At 42.3% G+C, this 18,841-nt stretch overlaps 1 protein-coding gene across 5 annotated transcripts in view; it reads right to left on the bottom strand.

The window, feature by feature from the left end:
* Positions 1-18,841, bottom strand: part of PLEKHM3 (pleckstrin homology domain containing M3) — a 134,089-nt gene that overhangs the window by 59,382 nt on the left and 55,866 nt on the right. For all 5 annotated transcript variants that reach the window (XR_013930162.1, XM_080400177.1, XM_080400179.1 and 2 more), the window contains 2 exons: positions 14,565-14,758; positions 2,327-2,390 (listed from right to left, as the gene is read on the bottom strand). Coding sequence is in view for 4 of the 5 variants with exons in the window: in XM_080400177.1 (XP_080256303.1) it covers positions 2,327-2,390; positions 14,565-14,758 (258 nt within the window). In the remaining variant the exon portion in view is untranslated. The remainder of the gene's footprint in view (positions 1-2,326; positions 2,391-14,564; positions 14,759-18,841) is intronic.

The raw sequence follows: 18,841 nt of genomic DNA, 5'->3' as shown, positions 1-18,841 counted from the left end.
ACTAGCAAAGCCACCACCTCACCATGATGTGGTGAGTTTCCAAGATTAAGGCCATTTTTTTCAAATTCTTCCGCTCTGCTTTTAACTTCACAGTTAAGGTCTTCCCATTAGAGCCCTATCCAAACTGATCCATCCCCAGACCATCAGATAGCTCAAGTATGTACTCTGCCACATCCATAAGGTCTAGGCATGGAGCTCTATGAAGCTTAGAAATAGATTCAAATTGGGTTTCATTTTACAATAGTATTATATGCTTCTTCATCTACCAGCAAACAGGCATTTCAGCCTTTTTGCACCCAAGAACAGACTTTCATACCACATTTTTGAAACTCACCTGCTTGCTAGGAAATGACCATGTTTTTTCAGCACCTTTAAAGAGAACTTGGCTAGGAAACAAATCAGAATTGAGCTGGGACTAACCAGGGTAAAGGTTGCTTATATCTGCAGATTACCCCTCTCTGCTTTTCTAATTCACTCACCATGCCTTATCTTTCCATTAATCTTTAATAAACCTTTTAGTTAATTCCCCAAACACATGCAATCTACATGACAGCAGGATACAGTGGACGGCAGGATACAGCAGCCCATGGATATGAGGAAATAGGCTGCAGAGGAATCAAAAGGAGGGGAAACTTTTAGGATTAAAAACCACCCAAACTGCAGGTTGGTAGAAAATGATGAGCAACCGGGAGAAAGCAGTGGTAAGGGGCAAACCACGGGGGAGGCGGGAGCTGTAAGGGTATTAGCGTTTCTCTGGTGGTTGGGTTCTTTTTCTCAATGAAGCCCTTTCCACTTTGGCTCCGTTTCGACAGAAACAGGCAATCCGAGTTCAAACTTGGAACCTCTGAAATGTGGAAAAACCTCTCCAGGCTGACAACAAGGATATAACTAGATTAAAAGGTAAATGCAATTTAACCCACCCCAGCAGAAATAGTAATGAAACTATATAGCCTCTCAATATGATAAGTTTGGGGCTGAGGCCCTCAAGGGAAGAAAAGGTGTCTTGCAAACACAAACACAAAGAAACGTGCGAAAGCAAACTGCTAAATCAATGGATGAATTGTGACTTCTACCCTCCCTCCCTCCCACAGGGTGCTTGATAAGCTGCTGATTGCTTCTAAAATATCTACTACCAATGTTAGGAACTGATTAAGCAGCTTACAAAGCACTGGGGCTAATAGACAGGCCCACCAGGGAGACTGCAGCTCTGGAGTTAAGTAGCTTGCTTTTTTAATGGCTTGATTATTAAAGATGAGATAGCAGAACATGCTGAAAAGATGTGCAAACAGTTTTAAATCTCAGATGACTGGCCTTTCTATTTTATATATGGAATCACTTCTACCCTGTGACTTCCATGTTTCCTGCAGTTCTGTAGTCTCCAGCTCTGAGGGACATCTGAACCTGAACTACCTCAACTTAAATGTGTAAACACCCATAACTGACTATGCGACCCATTATCCTGCAGAAAAGGCACCACCAAACAAGGGAAACATCAGTGGAATAAACTTAAAATAACGTGTTTTACACATCACTGACAATGGCATCAGAGTGCAAACACAGACATGCCCAGGTCATCTAGCACATCTTACTCACTGCTCCCTCCATTGTGCATCCGAGTGCTGCAGCACATTCACCTTAGATTCCCTGTCCTCTCTTTTCAGCTCTTTTTGCCAATTTCTTCTTGTTCAATCTGGTACGTAATAAAATTCTGCTGTTCAGGCAGATGTACTGCAAGGTGCTTGTTTAGTTCAATCAGTATGAATGCAAGGACATGTTTTGCTGGTATATTACCTCTTCTGTGGTCACATCTGCCATAGTAACATTGCATGGCTTAACTCCGTACGGCAGGCTTGCTGAGTTTTTTCTGTTGTTTTATTTGTATTTCCCCCCCCCCCCCCCCCCCCCTCTTATGGTACTGCCTAGCAGATTTTGTAAATAAGTGTGTTGCCCTAAGGACTGTACAAACTCATAAATTCCTGAATAACTATTCCTTCAAGCAAAGAAATAAATACTACTTGTCACTTGCACGCTGAGCCTTAGATGAGCCTTCATTGATCAGATGAAAAACTCCTCACAGCAAAGTTCTCTCTGCAGACTACGTTTTTCTTCTGCAGCCTCTTTCCAGCTCCATTTCAACACCGATGCTCTTGGCTTTCTCTCTCTCAACCCTAACTAATGCCCCATTTAACCTCTTTTTACATTAAACTATAAATCACAGAGATGGCTTGGAAGTAAAGCTATTTATGCTACTACTAGCTAAAAGGGGGACTGTACAGTTAGCACTGAAGATGAGAACAAGCTTGATGTGTAAGTTAAAGAAACTTACCTGCTGAAGGTCTGCAAGGGAATAAAGATGGATTTGCTGGAGAAGATACTCTCTGGGAAAGATCCTGGAAAAGACAAAAAAGTGTGTGTCACGCCTTTTTGATGGGGAAACTCAAAAGATTTCCTCTCCCCACCAAGACTGCAGAATAATGACGCTAGAGACAGAGCTTGTCAGAAACTGGAATTATGTCACCCTGTAAGAACCAGCTACTTTTACAGCATTCCTCATGGGCACACAGTTCCATAATAAGAATGAATGCTGTGCCAGTGTCATTCTCTAACTATCAGGTAAGCATGTACCATGACATTTAAAGCTATTGAAAGCTCATCCTGAGGACAGAAGGTGTTTCTTCAAACAATTAATCCGGTAACAAAACCAAGTAACTCCAACTACGCATCAGAAGTATTTCTTAGGTTTTTTAGTACAAGATTCCTGGTCTGCTAGAAAGCTGTAAGAGTTAATTTCAGATGTGATTTATGGTTTTGTAACTGAAATAACTATATTGGGGAAAATGTCATGCAGATACATTTTTCCAGATACTTTTCTTCCAGCAAAGCTGACTGACATCAGTTCCCTTTTGCATACAGAAATATATAGATTGGTATAGATTTTATAATGACTTATTTGAGAAAGGTATATTTTCCTTACATAAACCAAGGTTTCAGGCAAGACCATTGATTATCCACTGACAGACCTGTTCAGTAAAGCTAAATTACAGAAACCTGAACAGAGAAGAGATGTCCTAATTAAAGTGACTTGAAGTAAAATGAAAACCTGGGTTAAAGTAACATTACAGAGAAAAATGAACCTTGTAAAGGAAGCAGATATTAGCAAGAAAAGTTTATGAAAACCTACGACTCTGCCATAAAGATGTCAGGAAGAGGAAAAGTGCATCTAATTAAAATGTCTATCTTTGTGTGCACACACAGAGAAACAACTAGCTGACCAGCTTTATTTTCTATCTACACAGAACAAAATGTCACACCACACAAAGGCATCATGATGAGTGGAGAATCACATCACTCCTGCAAAAACACAACCAAATATCTGAAGAGGTGCAACTATTTTACACTACCTGTTGCTTAGAGAAGAAATTGTGAACTCAGTTCCTACATTACAATCATGTAATTTTAACGCAATACAGAAATCAAATTCTTGACATTACTAAATGCTTGAACAAAGCTCTGGCAAAGACTGGTTTATAATGGTGGAACTGAACGGCAGTGAACAGAAAGACCACTGGACATGTTCAGAAAACCAAAAGGTACTGAAAGGACGATGTGAACTTACATGGTCATGATATGAGACTCATGAAAAAGTACACAGCAACTCAAAGAGATTTTTAGAAACTACGACAACGTAATTAGCTAAAACACAGATGAGCAGGGATAACAGCACCAACTGCAACCTTTAACAGAACACTGAATCTAAGAAATAACGGAAGTACCTCTCTTCATTTTAGTCCACCAGTTGTCTTAAACAACTACCTTAAACTGACGCTTTCAAAGCTGTGTTCCAGGGACTTGGCCTTTTCACTGCAATTAAGGTGAGTGGTACAAAGTCTCATACTCCTTTTGTATGTTTGGAAAAAAAATATCTAAGTTTTACTGGTGCGGGAGGGGAAGAGTCTTGCAAGCAAGGCACTGACAACTGGGCACTGCCATCTGACGGCACTCTTCTGGAGCAGGACTGTGTCCTTGCTCCTTCTGACTCAACAAGCATGTATGCTCTACCCACCTAATTCTCAGCTGCAGTCTCACTGGGATACTGCATTTTCTGCTTTGAGTTATGTAGGCTACACCATTGCTCCTATTAGAAGTGACCATGTTTCAGTGGCTCTGCTGTATCACACCTTTGTAATACATTTGGCACAATGTTAAAGACCACTAGAAAACAATCAAATTCCAGGTATTAGATAATATATGACATTGGGATTCCTCATTTGCACACATACGATTTATTAAAAATGATTGCTAAGGAGTCAACTCTGAACAGCATTTTGAAGCCATTAGTATTTTTCAGTTCTGATACAATTTCTTCCATTAAAATTTCCCCATTACTCCTCCCGATCACACAGGCAGGCACTAAGCAGTGTGGTAGCTTTGCTAGGAACTGTATTATTTGCTGATGCCCTTACAGCGGTGCTAAGGAAAATAACTAGCTAATCAAAGATTTCCTTTTTCAGGAAATAACCTGAATAACCCATAAGGCAGAAACTGTCAATGACTAATATCGATGACTAACATCATGTTCCCCTGCCTTCAAGGATTGCATTTTATTTCTTGCACGTTCTAACCCCTAATAAAAAGTGCGCAGATGAAAAGCAAACTCATGATCGAGGGACCTCCTTTATCAGGTGGTGTCAGCCAGCACAAGTCCTGGCGACAGTTATTCTTTCCCTGTACCTGTCCCCCTCCCTGAGGTATGTTAGCTTGCAGCAGCAGCCCTGCAGAGCCAGCACCCAACACTACTCCTCCCTTCCTTCCAAATCTATTTCCAGGAACAGAAGCAGGCACTGCCCTCCCAGTCTTATGCAAGACACATACATACATGCACATACCAAGCACTCAAGTGACAGGAGTGCTTATTTCTATTGCTATAGAAACTCTACACATTAAAAAACCCTCAGTAAGTAAGGATGGTCCAGCTTCAGATTTGCAGTCCTCCTACTGACTCAAAAAACCACAATTTGGTTGTGATGGGCAAGAGAAAAAAGCTGAGCAGACAGAGCTCCCACATTCAACAGCATTTACAAATTCCTTATTAAGCAACCGGACCAGTTCCTGTATGACTCCCAATACATGTGGAGATGCAAAACACTCCCTTTGCCACCTGCCCACATCACCAAAGGTGGAGAGCACACAGGTCCATGAGTAGGAGATCACTGAAATCACCTTAAAGTAGGCAGCTCAGTCCCTGATCACTTAAAATATAAATGATGCACCTTCACCACACCTGTGGTGAGCTGAGCAGCTGTTTCAAAATCACATCTTGCTGTGCTGCATGTCTGCAATTAAGATCACCTCCAGAAAACTTCTATTAGTCCCATTTGAAAAGGAAAAATGAAACTTAACAGCTACCTGAATGTAACTTGTGAAGCCACCTCTCAAATACATTATTGCCAGTGTTGTCACTGGATGAGGAACAAAAATATAAGCAGCACCAGAACCTCAAATTCAAACACATTTTCTAAAAATCTCATGATAAAATGCAAGCAAATCAGTTGGGGCAGGAAATCCACACAGACCAAGCAAGAAAATGAATGACAGCTGGTTTCCAATAGCTTGCTTGTCTGCACAGGTTCTTTGAACCTAATAAGGTGGTGGCTCATATAAAGTATTTTTCAGTAGGGGGTACACAGGACGAATTTAGCACCTTTTACTTCTCAGCCCAGACACTTCCTCTCGCATAATTAGTAGAAAGGTAATGGCTTTGCCATCTCCAGCCCTCTGTCAACTGCAACTGAAATTGGTCAAAGGAAGCCAAAGTCAGTAGAGTTCAGCAGGCAAGATGGGCTCACACAAACACCATGCCGTTGCATTAGTGTCCAGACAAAGAAGTACTACGTGGCAACCAAATCAACCTAAAATCACAGTCATATCTACAAATCTGACACAGACCACAGAACAGGTTAAGACAACTACACTTAGAAACATTTTACTAGAAAACACATATTTACTTTCTGCACGAGATGGATCTTTGAGCGTGCTTGGGTTAATAGAAGGCCTTAATCCAAAAAGACCAAAACATCTGCTTGCATTTTATTTTTCCCTTGATATAAAGGTCCTTTACAAACACCAAATGGGAAATCTCTAATAAGTTATTTGAAAGCAAAATGAAAGACGTCAGTTTTGTAAATCTTTCAATTGATGCACTACAACAAATTGGATTTTTTATTTAAAGTTGTTCTATTAAAACCATTCAATAAACAGTGTCCTTTCAGTCAGATCTTAACACAGAAAAAACCTGGAGCAAGCTAGACAGAGGTCAAACACAAGATGTTAAGACTCATCACAGTAAAAACGCAAACCTCTGCTGCCTCAGAATGTGACCTGTGACCCTTGAGAGGCAAATGGTATCGAGTGCATGTCCACTAAAAGCACCTCCTAAGCTTTCACAGTTTGGAAACTCCCAAACCAGTTTCAACATCGATGCAAAACAGAACAGTTGTGAGTCACAGGGCTTCTGTGCTATAAACCCCGGCTACCAGTCAGGGTTAAGCCTGCAATGAACAAACCAAGTTCAACGCTAACCAGCCCTCCAGCTTTGCCAGTTCCTGTGAACAATGAAATCCAAAGTCCTGTTGGTCAAAGGTCTCTAAATTGCTTTATTGTTATGTGCTAGAAATAAAGCAATCAGTGCAAGCAGGGAAGAAACCCACCATCAGAGACTTCCAGTCCACCTAAAAGAGAGAATTGAGCATTCTTGGTTTGTGATTATTATTTCTTTTTGTTTGATACTTTGAAGCATAACCTTCAGGCAAGACAGAACCAGAAATTTCATCCCCTTTCGGGTGATCTTATCAAGTAAGTATTTGCACAAACAAAGGTTATCTTTTAGTGTCCTCCTGCAAACAGAACCACTGATAAGACTTTGCTTTTTGCATGTGGACAAAGTGCGTAGTCATGGTGCTTTGTTAGCACTAAGTAATTGCTCTGCATTTAAAGCCTGTTCATCATCAGCTCAGGTAATTTTTCTCCAATGGGTTAAATACCCTGACAGCTCTGCTAAAGCTACAACCAATTAATCTGCCCAAGCCTGACACTATAACCAAAGTACAAACGTGATAAGCAGAGCGAACTCTTCTTTTTACAGCGCAATCAAAAGAAACCAAGTTAGCTGGCAGGTGGGCACAACCAAGTCTCTTTTGTACCAAAACGCCTGTTGAAACCTAGGACGGGAGGGGAGTGGGGAGGGGAAGCTGGCACCGCGATTTCATGTGCCAGCCAGGAGTGTCTTGTTTGACCAGGCTGAGAATTGCATGACTGAGCTCTGACTCACGGGAGACGCAGATGCACCAGTCTAACACGCAGCCACACTCACACGTCCTCTCCACCCCTCTGAGGAAGCTGCTACACCCACAGCTGGCACAGCACCACAGGTACCCAGGCCCCAGCACAGTTCATACCCTGGCACCGTGACTTACACCACCACCAATTTACTTTTACACTACTGCACCACGCTGCAAACTAAAGCAGCTGGCAGGCAAGTGCATGCTGCTTACTGCTGCTCCCACAGTTTTTCCGCCCCCTAGACACAGGGCAAGAGGATCTCTGATCCCACTGACAGGAGCTCACATCTTTCTGAGTTACTACTTGATTTTAAAAGTATGGAAGGGGATCAGCAAACTGCCAGCTACCCCAAATATATGTAGCAGGGTACATAACATCTCTTCCTAAGTTTTCTCTTGCAATTCATTTGACACAGAATCTGTTAATTTAAGGTAGATAACAGCACCAGAGGCGAGGGGGAAAGGTAGGATTTTTTCCAGTGTTGCTCATTCTTATAGTTTTAGTCAAGCTTTTGATTTCGTATTTCCTTGGAAATCAATAGAAGTATGTTGGGCGAGGAGAACCCCAACTTTCCAGCAGAAGTAAGTTACTCGAGTAAGTTGAGCCTTGGGAAACCCAACAATTTGGAAGTCAAAAACGTAGTAATAAATTAACGGAATTAAAACAAAACACTACTTATTTAATTCATGTGGTATTATACCACATTAGTGATTTTTTTCTAATTCTATGGGTTTGGCTAAAAAAGCTTTTGTAAACCATTTCACATTCGTGAGGTACAAACACTCTTCTGGTTACGTTCTAGGAGCAGACATTCCCACATATTCTCAGTCCGCATTAAGCGCTAGAATTATTAGCAAGCGTGTCCAGGTAAGTTATTGTTTCATGTTGTTATGAAATTCCCCATGAGCACCCCTATGTTAAAACAGTTACTCTTATCATCCACCAGCAATCCTGAACGAGGACATAAACTTTCAGCTAAAATGCAGTACACATTAACTCTCCTCTGTGGTTACTTGAGCAAGGTTACGGTAACATTGTGAAAGACAAGAATTACTACATATCAAACTCAGGAATCAAGTACCGCTGTTACTAAAAGCAGGATGCAGAGAATTAGAGGCACACAGTTTCATTTTGAAATCAAAACAGCTTATAACTTGAAGTGAAGAGTAAGAAAATGCTCTCTTTTTGTCAGGCACTTCTGAACCCTTGCAGTTTGCTGCTGGAAGTTCTGATATAAAAACACAGTGATAAAAATGGCACAAGTCATATTTAACATCGTGTCTAGATCTAATGGGAACGTCTTTTTAAATCATTATGTTTTTTTAAAGCAATCTAGTCTCAAAAAGTGAATGGAAACCACCATTTTGAAAGATGTCCAGTATTACTGATCTATTTGACAAGAAGATGCAAGTGTGCTCCTAGACCAGAAAATGCTAACATGAACTGAAAGACCCACCCGTCCTCTGGAAAATGTATTGTATATACCCTGGCATGCTCCTCAGCTGGATGTTTACCATGGTAGAACACTGGCTTGTGCTTTTAACCATCCCTTGGCTTGAACAGACAGCAGCGCTGCCTCCACCCTGGCTGCTCTGGCACAGGTCTTGCTGCTCCAGCTCTGTTTGTTATCCCTAGTTGGAATGAAAGCTCAAAGTCTACCTTAACTCCATCCCCTAGAGCCTTAGCCAAACGCTTTTTGAGATGCTAACTTGCAAGGACCCTGCATACACAGCTACTTCTTCAAAAAGACACAAGAGCTGGTGCAAAGAGGTGGTCTGTTTCTAAGAGCCCCATCAACAGGCATGCTTTATTTCAGCTACCGCAATGACTACACACATGCAGCATCTATATAAAACAACAAATAGCTTGTGCCATCTCTGCATTTATTTTCTCACCTTTCATCACTTTAGGTTGTTGTTTGGTCTTAACACCGGATCCTCTCGGGATAGCCAGATACCCTCTTTGAATGAGTTTCTCTCTCACAGTCTTACCAATCACCTGTGCAACAAATCTTCTTCTCTTGGTCTTGCCATTAACTCTGAGCCCTGGGTGCTATGAATCCACACCCTTCTGTTCCTTTCCTGCTTAAACTTTCTTTTTGCAGTCTACTGCTTTCACGAGATGTCTTTGTTCTCCCACTTTAGGATTTTCCACTTTCCAAATGGCCTACGCATTGCTAAGAAAATGGAGGAAACAGTCTCCTTTGACAGTCTGAGCGTGACTTAATGACCTTCTCTTGTCCTTGGTCTGAAAGATGACATAGCCCCAGCTTCACATACGTGAGGTATTTGGTGGTATAGTGATTGCATAAGATCAATCAGGATTCCTGTGATGTGTTTAGACAGGCTCCCCAATTGCCACACAAATATTTTGAAAGTCATCTACTCCTGTGTCAGAAGTGGTATGCCTAAGGCCCCACACTGTAGGCAATGACAGGACTCTGTTGTTCAGCGTAACTGAATTTGGGCTTAGAATCATTCAGGTTGGAAAAGACACATCAAGTCCAACCATTAACCCAGCACTGCCAGGTCCATCACTAAACCATGTCCCTAAGCACCACATCTGTGTGTTTTTTAAGCAATTGCAAGGATTCCTGGGCAGCTGTTTCAATGCTTGAACACCCTTTCAGTGAAAAAAAATTTCCTAGTATCCAATCTCAACATTTCCTGCTGTAACTTGAGGCTGTTTCCTCTTCCCCTATCACTTGTTACTTAGGAGAAGAGACCGACCCCCACCTGCCTACAACCTCCTTGTAGGTAGCTGTAGAGAGCAGTAAGGTTCCCCCTGAGCCTCCTCCTCTCCAGGCTGAACAACCCCAGTTCCCTCAGCTGTTCCTCATACGACTTGTGCTCCAGACCCCTCACCAGCTTTGTTGCCCGTCCCTGGACATGCTCCAGCACCTCAATGTCCTTCTTGAAGTGAGGAGCCCAAAACTGAACACAGTGTTCCAGGTGCAGCCTCAGGCTTGTTTTGCATCGTGCTGACAGACTGCCAGGCTCAGCCAGGACCATACATCTGTGGCACTGGAGGTGTACGTTCAACCTCCTGCTGCAACAGCAAGCTCTAATTTGGTCTTCCTGTAAGATGCTAAGTAATGTATGCAGCACTGGTGTTTTGCTAGGGTAAAATTCATGTATTGCTGTTCTGGAGCTGGCAGACAACAGAGATGAGTAACAAGATGGAAGTTTTTCCATATAATTTCTCACCACCATTCAGAAGATTTACTCAAAGAGTGAGGGCACTGCAATGAGCACTAATGTATAGGGGAATGTGCTGCAGAACATTTACCTTGTGTCACTGCCATCTGTCTAAAATATCTGAGGTAGCAACACCTGAACTCCAAGTTTAGGTGTATAGCTGGCTGAGAGAGAAGAGAGCCCAGAGAGAGTTCCAAGGCTGACTTGGGTTAGCCTACCCTAGAGTAGATATGGAGGTGCCTGAAGATTGCTCAAAAAATCATTCTGACAGTTCCTTGACCTGAAAAGCCTTCAACCATGACAAGAACAGAGGAAAACAGGCTGTGGCATATGGACACACTGTTAGTGTGTCTTACGTCTAGAGATAAAAGGAAAAAAGCAAAACCAGAATAAAACTTGCAGATTTACAGAATAACCTCATTATTTAATGGACTCGGGAGATTCTCACTCTTTCCCAGCTATCAGTTTTACTGGCTCCATCCTGCTTGTCTGTGCCATTCATTCATCATCCCTAATCTGCAGGTCTTGGTGGGACCTGTACAGCTCCACTTGCACTAATGTTAAGTTGGCTCTAGGTTTTGGTCTTGTATATTTGTGCCTGAATCCTGTCCAAACAAGCAAGAACTCGTTGAGTAAAGACATCTGAGGCAAATTATGTCTGTTGCAATACTGAGGTGACAGCCACAGCAAATTGGGCGTAACAAGGTCCCTGGTAAAACAGGGAGCTCAGCAACAGGCTCGGAGTCTCAGCTGGCTAATGGCAGAGGAATGCTGCTGATTTGCACAGGTGGAGGGCCTTAATTCTCCTCCCAGCCGTGTTGGAGTTCCTTGCATATATAAAAAGAACTTAGAATCCAGTGGAGCAATAGGTGAGAATAAATCATTATAACTGATGAAGACCACTTTTACTGTAAGCTTTCTAGCTACTTTCAGGATTTCTTCCACTTCTTTTCCTTTCTTCCTTCCTTTTTAATTCCTCTCTTTCTACTTAGTCACTTTCTTCTTCAAAGTTCACAATGTGGTTCAGCCCTGAGTTCTCTGCTAGATGCCAAGTTTCAAAGTTCCCAAGTACCTAATCCATGCACACGAAGCATTATAAATAACATTTCCACATTTATGCCAACTGGATCCTGAGCTAACCTGGTTTATAGCCATCTGGAATTCTTCAGAAAAAGTGACTTGCAAGCACTGTAAACAGTTTTGTCTTCCCAGAGGACACCAACAGTTTCCAACTTCATTCCCATCTTCATTTTGTGATCTGGGTTCAAGGGCAAGGTATAGATTTAAAGATGATGATAATGCAAATAGCATTAATAAAAGAAACCTCAGAGTGATCTGCTTTTCCCTAATAAGGCAGGCTCTATCAGTGTCCCAAAGGCAGCAAGGTGCCAATACAATTAATCAGACTGTTTTTAGTTCTCCCTAGACAGCAATATTAACAGTTTGTTTCAGTCTGTTTATATGGGTCTGACAGGTCTTCAAGATGCAGTGTTCACTTTCTTGTGATTAATAGTCATTCACATACTAAGGTAAAGACCAAGCAGAAAAAAGAATGTTTTTAGAGCGGGACTGATAACCAGATTCTCTCCCCCAGTCTTTCATTTCTAACTAGCAAACAGTACTAAATTTAGGAATGCTGTCTCACTGTACTGTTTTAACTCCTCCTTTTTTTGTAACTTGCCCACGTGATGAGCCGAAGGGAAATTTAAATCACATATTTTCTTTGTTTAATTTTCAGCTGTGATCTATAAAGCAATCACATTGACAGTGAATGTCTGCACCGGGGATAACAGATGCAGAAAACAAAGCCATTGGGACTGTTTTGAGCAAGGAATAAATCCTGGGAAAAGAACTTTGCCTCCTTTCCATCTCTGCAGACTTCTTAGAGGAGATATGAGGGCGCAACTGAGCACCAAACCCACCCTGACAGAGCCTTCACAGACCAAGAAGGAGCTAGACTCTAAGATGTGTTTCGTACATTCCTTCAGTGGCTTTCACAGCCCTTTTAACAAGTCCTACCAAACTGGAGATCCTTCCCCTAGTACAAAACCAAACTCTTCTTGAGCTGGGGTCCTCCTCTCCACCACAGAGAGCTTTACTTGAAGACAGTATGAAGGAACTCATGGATAAGAAAATGGACCATTGGACTACTTCCCAGTTTCCCCTTCTGCCATTCTGGGTGTTTCATTTTGATACAGGCAGTTTTTCCTCTCTCCCTGCCCCAAGAGAAGACCATGGCACACATTTCTGTGCTAAATTTTCTCCATTCTCTCTTCTCTCCATTTTCTCAGCACTCGTCATCTGTCCTTTTTGGAAGCAGGTTTTGGGGCTCCCCTTTTGTCCTGTTTTCTTCATTAACTCTTAATTTTCTGAGATCCCTTCTCTCTTTGAATCTCCTCCTTCTCCTGGCTTTCCCTCATCCTTTGTCTCTAGTCCATTCATTTCTCTACTTAGGCCTCCTTTGATCTCTCTTCTTTCACTTTCTTACCCAAGTCCATTCAGTCTTGTGCCTCCTCCTGTCTATCTTAATCAGGGTGTTCTTTTCTTCAGCATTAATCAGAAAGCATAATTTCTTTTCTGCCATTTATTCTGAACAGCAGCCTTCACAAACCTTATTCCCCTTCTAGTTTTATTGCAATTGAAGAGGATGGCGCAGGAAAAGTTATTGTAGCTGAACAGCAAAAAAACTCTGCAAGATAATACCATCCTCTAGAACAGAAGAAAAATAATCCCGATTTTTAAAATGCTGTAACCTGCCCTATCAAATAACAGGAACTGGATAGTAAGACACAAACTCATAGTAACACACAATGTCCCTGCCACAAGAACTCAGTAGTGCTCTCCAGAAACCTGCTGCTGTATCCTTCTCTTAGTTGTTAAGAGGTAATTCATCAAAGCAGTGACATAGGTTATATACCAAATAGCATACTGTCTCACTCCTTACCTGGGATAAAGGCACTAGTGCAAGCCTTCTCTCCCTCCCAGAGAATTCAGGTCCCCCATCCCTAAAACCACCATGCTCAAAATACAGGCACTGTTACCACTTGCTTTCTTGCCCTTTGGCAGCTCATAATTTCAAAGCAGAGGCTTTCCTATTTGCAGTCTTGTCTTACGTACAAACTTGGGTATACAAATGCTTACAGATGCATTTACCATCAGGTCAGCTGCGTCTGCCTGGAGCCACTCACCTCACAGTACAGCATGGGCACAGACATCTCTCCCTCTCTTGAGATCCACAACAAAAGTAACTTGGCTTTTTTAAGGTCACAACTGTGGTTTGATGGTTTCAAGATTATTCATTTTTAGCTTGTTAGAAAAATGCAGCAGCAGCTGGATAGACTTAAGATACAGCCCTTTTAAAATGAAGTTCATTTTTAATAAAACTACTGTTTTATATGAAACATCTTCTGCTGTACTGTAATCATGTATTTTCCAATAAACAAAATGCTCAGCGCAGCCATATCATGGATGGAAAAGATAGTGGCTGAGCAAGAGCACAATTGCTCTGGTGTCATAAATCATATGCTGGGTCACATGCCAGTGGACTACATCTGGCCCCTGCCTTTGTGTGAGATCATGTCACAGAAAAGGGCAGAAGTGCTGGACAGGTGGGTGGCTCTGGCCTCTCTCATGCTTTGCCATACAGTGAGGTGTTTCAAAGGTCCCAACAGTGACTACCACACTGTGATGCCATGGCAGGGAGCATAAGTTATTACACCTGACTGAAAATACTCACGCACAGCCAGGAAGCCTGAGGACTGAGGAAGAATAAAAGATGCTCACCACAATGTGTGACCCCTGGGCTAATAGTTGCCAAGAACAATTTCAGGTATTCAAACCTTATAAAACCATTTTCTCTGGAAGCAGATAACCCAGCTGCCCAGGGAAGTCAGACACAAGATACAAGCACAATAAGGTCACACCTTCAGAAGCAGATTGTGACGAAAAAAAAAAAAAAAAAAAAAAAAGAGAAAAGCAATGTGACAAGGAAACTACATCCTTGTGCTATATGTCTCCTGTGGTTCTTACCTTCTACGCAGATCTTCAGCCACTGCTGCTCTGCAGCTGAACAAATAGGCTCGGAGAGATTTTAGCTGCTGTCTCAGGCGGACAACAGTTGCCAGAGGTTCAGCATGCTTGTACAACATGGGATTTTCCTGCTGGATATCAATCAATGGCTCCTCATAAACATATTCCAGGAACTCTTTGGCTTGCTTTGACACCTGAAAAATAAAGCAGTTTAGCTAGGCTTTCCTCCCAGCTCTTCCTAAGCAATCTTTCCCTCTGTGATGTGAGCTATTCTCTGCATCTGAAAACTTACTCTGTTACCAATTACAAATGAAGACAGAGCTGAGAGAGATCCAGCTGTCTCTACTTATAGCCAAGTCAAACTTCATCATGCCCATCCAAGTTGAGTGTATGAGATAATTACTTACTTACCCAAAGTACAGCGATATCTGCAGCCACAAATGTTTTCACTGCAGGCTAACATCCTTACTAGATGTTTTTCAGGTCTAAACACTGATTACCAAGTTTATTCCCTGTTAATATTTTTCTGTTTGCTGTTTTCTTTTTGGCAAGAAGCAAGTGATTAGCTACGTGCCAAAGCACAACATTATAAAAGGAAACATTAAACACTGCAAATCCAATCACATTGTACTATCCCAGGGCATAGAACTCCAGTGTAGAGTATTGCTCCCATTTGTTTCATGCTCAGCAAATATGGTTAAAATTATATAAAAAGAAAATAATCAGAAACACATCTATCAAACTGTTGTGTTTTTTAAAAAAATACAGATAAATAAAGTTGAATTTTACTGGCATTGCTTACTCCCAGTGTTTCATCTGTGAGAAATTTGTGCTATGTTCTACCCCCACCTGCAAAGAGGTACTGTAACCTAGACAAAGTAATGGGACTTTTGTTCCCATTAGAAAAGACACTCCTGTTTCTGAGGTGAGAAGGCCAAATTCCCTCTCATTCCTTATTTCTGCATTTTATCACAGCTGGAAAAGAGAAGATGGGATTATCTGAAATGAGCTGGAAATCACTTGAAACTGTGCTATAGAAATGCTATTCCTTCCACAATTCAATTAGTCCTCCTGGACCTTTAAATCAGTGTTTACACAGAGTTGAGGGAGGCATGAATTAGGCTAACAAAGGGAGAAGGGCACACCATAGCCTCTTGAGATTTAGGATGTTATTTCCCTTCCGGTGCATTAAGGTAGGAAGAAGGGAAAAGCAATATACATCCTTACAAATAGCACCACTTCTGAAACCAGCACAAGTTACAGAAGTCACTAGCTACTTGCAGGGAAAGCGAGCTCCAAGTGTAACCTTTCCACAACGCACAATAAAAATATAAGAAATTATGCAAAAGCCAGCCTTCCCACCAATAACTACACAGGTAACACAGCATGTAATTTTAAATACAGCACACCGTAACTCCACAGGTTTCCCATGCCCTGAAGCTGTATTCAATATCTCACCTACCTGTATTAAATACCTCACTCATTTCTCTTTTTTTCTCCCCACACCCCTCCTTTTTTTTTTTTTAATAATGCACATACAAGGAACTGTGCTACTGAATGGAAGCACAGGTAACATGCTGTGTGAGGAGCAACACAGGCAACTTGGATTTTGTAGAACAAAACTCTACAAACTGCAAATATGTCAAGTTTTCTAACACTAGCAATGTTGACGTTTTATTAGACATGCTAACTGCAGCGCACAAAAGAGACTACAGTTAAACAACCTGTTTTTACAATCATTAAACTATTCAGCAGTAATATCTCAGCAATCCCCTGACAACGCTGTATCTATAGTAAATATTATTCCTCTTCCACCGATGTGCAAATTAAGCCACATATTCGTTGATTCCCTAGGAGGCACACGAATACTTGGTACAGTGACTAGCACCTCCCACCAGGAGGACCTGGTGCTCAGTGATGTCTTTGTAGTCTTGCGTCCTTGCTTTAAATCCCTGCCAAAGCGATGGGTTCCTCATCCACCTGCCCTGCTGCCTCAGGAACCAGAGGACGATTACTCTATAGTACTACACCCACACCTGTGGACACTTATACCCTGTATAGGACAACCCTCCTGGGACTACAACATTAAGAGTATAGAAATAAAAGAATGCCAGAATTGAGGTCACCTGAGTGAATCTGCAATACATGTGCACTATGATGACGAAGCATTACTGTGCAGCTCTGGCGCTGCATGGTAAATGCAGCCTTTAAGGAGAGAGGAGCAAAGCAAACCTTTCTCTCTCCTTGCCAATACAATGTACCTGCAGGAAAAGTAGCTTCGCCCAGCATCACTGGCTGACAGGAAGGTGTCGGTTCACTCTGCATGCCTGACACAGGCACACAAGTCACGTAAAACATTAACTCACATTGCTAACCATAGCAAAGTTACAAGAAGCTGAAATGCAGTCTTATAATGAGAAGGGTCAGGCAGCCATAACAATTCAGCTTGCTACCAGCCAACAATCTAGTACATGTACTAGGGTACTCACAGTCCCCCAGTTTTACTGGACAGATTAGACAATCCTATTAAACAAGCCAGAAGGAGTGAGAAGATGCAAAGGGCAACAGGGTTTTAGCTTGAAATGTCATACAAGGACAGATGCTAACATTTCCAGACCTTTCTTTTTTAGAGGCTGAAAACCTAACAGTTCAGAATTCGATCTATCAGAAGTCAGCCTCCCTTGAAGCCTTCTGGCACAAGGAGTTCCTTTCCTTCTGTGTTTGTCTGGCATTTTGCACAAGCTGGAAGCCACCTGAACCAGAGTGCAATACTTACTGGTTTTTGCGTGCAAATGGAGAAAACAGTTAGTCTAAGTAAAGGAAAGGAAGGGTGTTCACAAGATTGCCTCTTTTCTTTTCCCTTCACACAAACACGAGAAAAACACAAGTATGAGAACATTAGTAAGACAGGAGAGAAAAAAAAAAAAAAGCGAACTGGGGGACTTAACTGCTGCTTCAGTTATGACAGAAGAAACATGCCTGCCTAACTGCCAAGTCCTTTCAAAAAGCTTTTATTGCAGTCAAGGGGATTTTTCTTTTCCTACCCATGTGCTTTCAGGTGCTAAGTGCATTGTTGTTTTTCAAGATCCTGGGTATGGGAAGACACAACCCCACAGATTTCTACTGCTTCTGTTTTTTCATGACTTGTCTTGCCTAAAGTGGACAAGAACCTCTCCATTTGCAAAACTTACTTAACTGAGGAAAGTTTACCACAGCTGCTCAAATATCTAGGAGTCCATGAAACAGAAAAGAGAAACATGTTCAATTACACTGTACCATGATAAAAGCTCACATTGTAGAGTACCTATTGTTGCTTGCTGTGCCAGAGACAGGCAGGACAGACCCCAGAAACCCCTGCAGATGCAGGGAAAAGGCAGCAGACAGGAAAAAGTGCAGGCTGTCAAACTCTTAATTCACTTTGCTTCCATTTGGTGGACTGACAGGCATGTTTCAGGCTGTGTGAAACACAAGCTTTTGAAAACTGAAGCCTTGTTTCAGTTCTGACCATCAAATGTGGTATGTGCTTATTTCCTGCAGGACCTCTCTGGGGTATGCTATGAGTCTCACCAGGAGCAAATACCCCCACCAGAGAAGCTCCACTTGCAGGCATTGCTGAGGTACCTGTGAGGGGCAGGGCTGTGCATTTAGGAGAAGCTCTGCTGTTCAGCTTCATTTTGGAATGTTGCTGCACAGCTTTCTGTGGGCACGCTGGCCAGTCACAGGAGGTGAAATGCTAACAAATCAAAGTGATCTTCCTTCAAAAATGAGCCCAAAGAAAATTATTACTCCCAAGATCACAGAATGCTCGGGGTTGGAAAGGACCTCTGGAGATCATCTGGTCCAACAACCCCCTGCTAAAGCAGGTTCACCTACAGCAGGTTGCACAGAATCACATCTAGGAGGGTTTTGAATTGTCTCCAGAGAAGGAGACCCCACAGCCTCTCTGGGCAGCCTGTCCCAGCGCTCTGTCACCCTCAGGGTAAAGAAGTATTTCCCCATATTCAGGAGGAACTTCTTGTGTTGCAGTTTGTGCCCGTTGCCCCTTGTCCTGTCACTGGGCACCGCTGAAAAGAGCCCGGCCCCATCCCCCTGACACTCGCCCTTAAGATATTTGTGTACATTGGTAAGATCCCTCTCAGCCTTCTCTTCTCCAGGCTGAACAGGCCCGGCTCCCTCAGCCTTTCCTCACCAGGGAGATGCCCCACTCCCCCCACCATCTCTGTAGCCTCCGCCGGCCCCTCTGCAGCAGTTCCCTGTCTTTCCTCAACTGGTGAGCC

The sequence above is a fragment of the Falco punctatus genome (genome assembly GCF_963210335.1).
Source record: "Falco punctatus genome assembly, chromosome: 8".
Taxonomy (NCBI): Eukaryota; Metazoa; Chordata; class Aves; order Falconiformes; family Falconidae; genus Falco; species Falco punctatus.
This window is presented reverse-complemented; position numbering and strand designations above follow the sequence as displayed.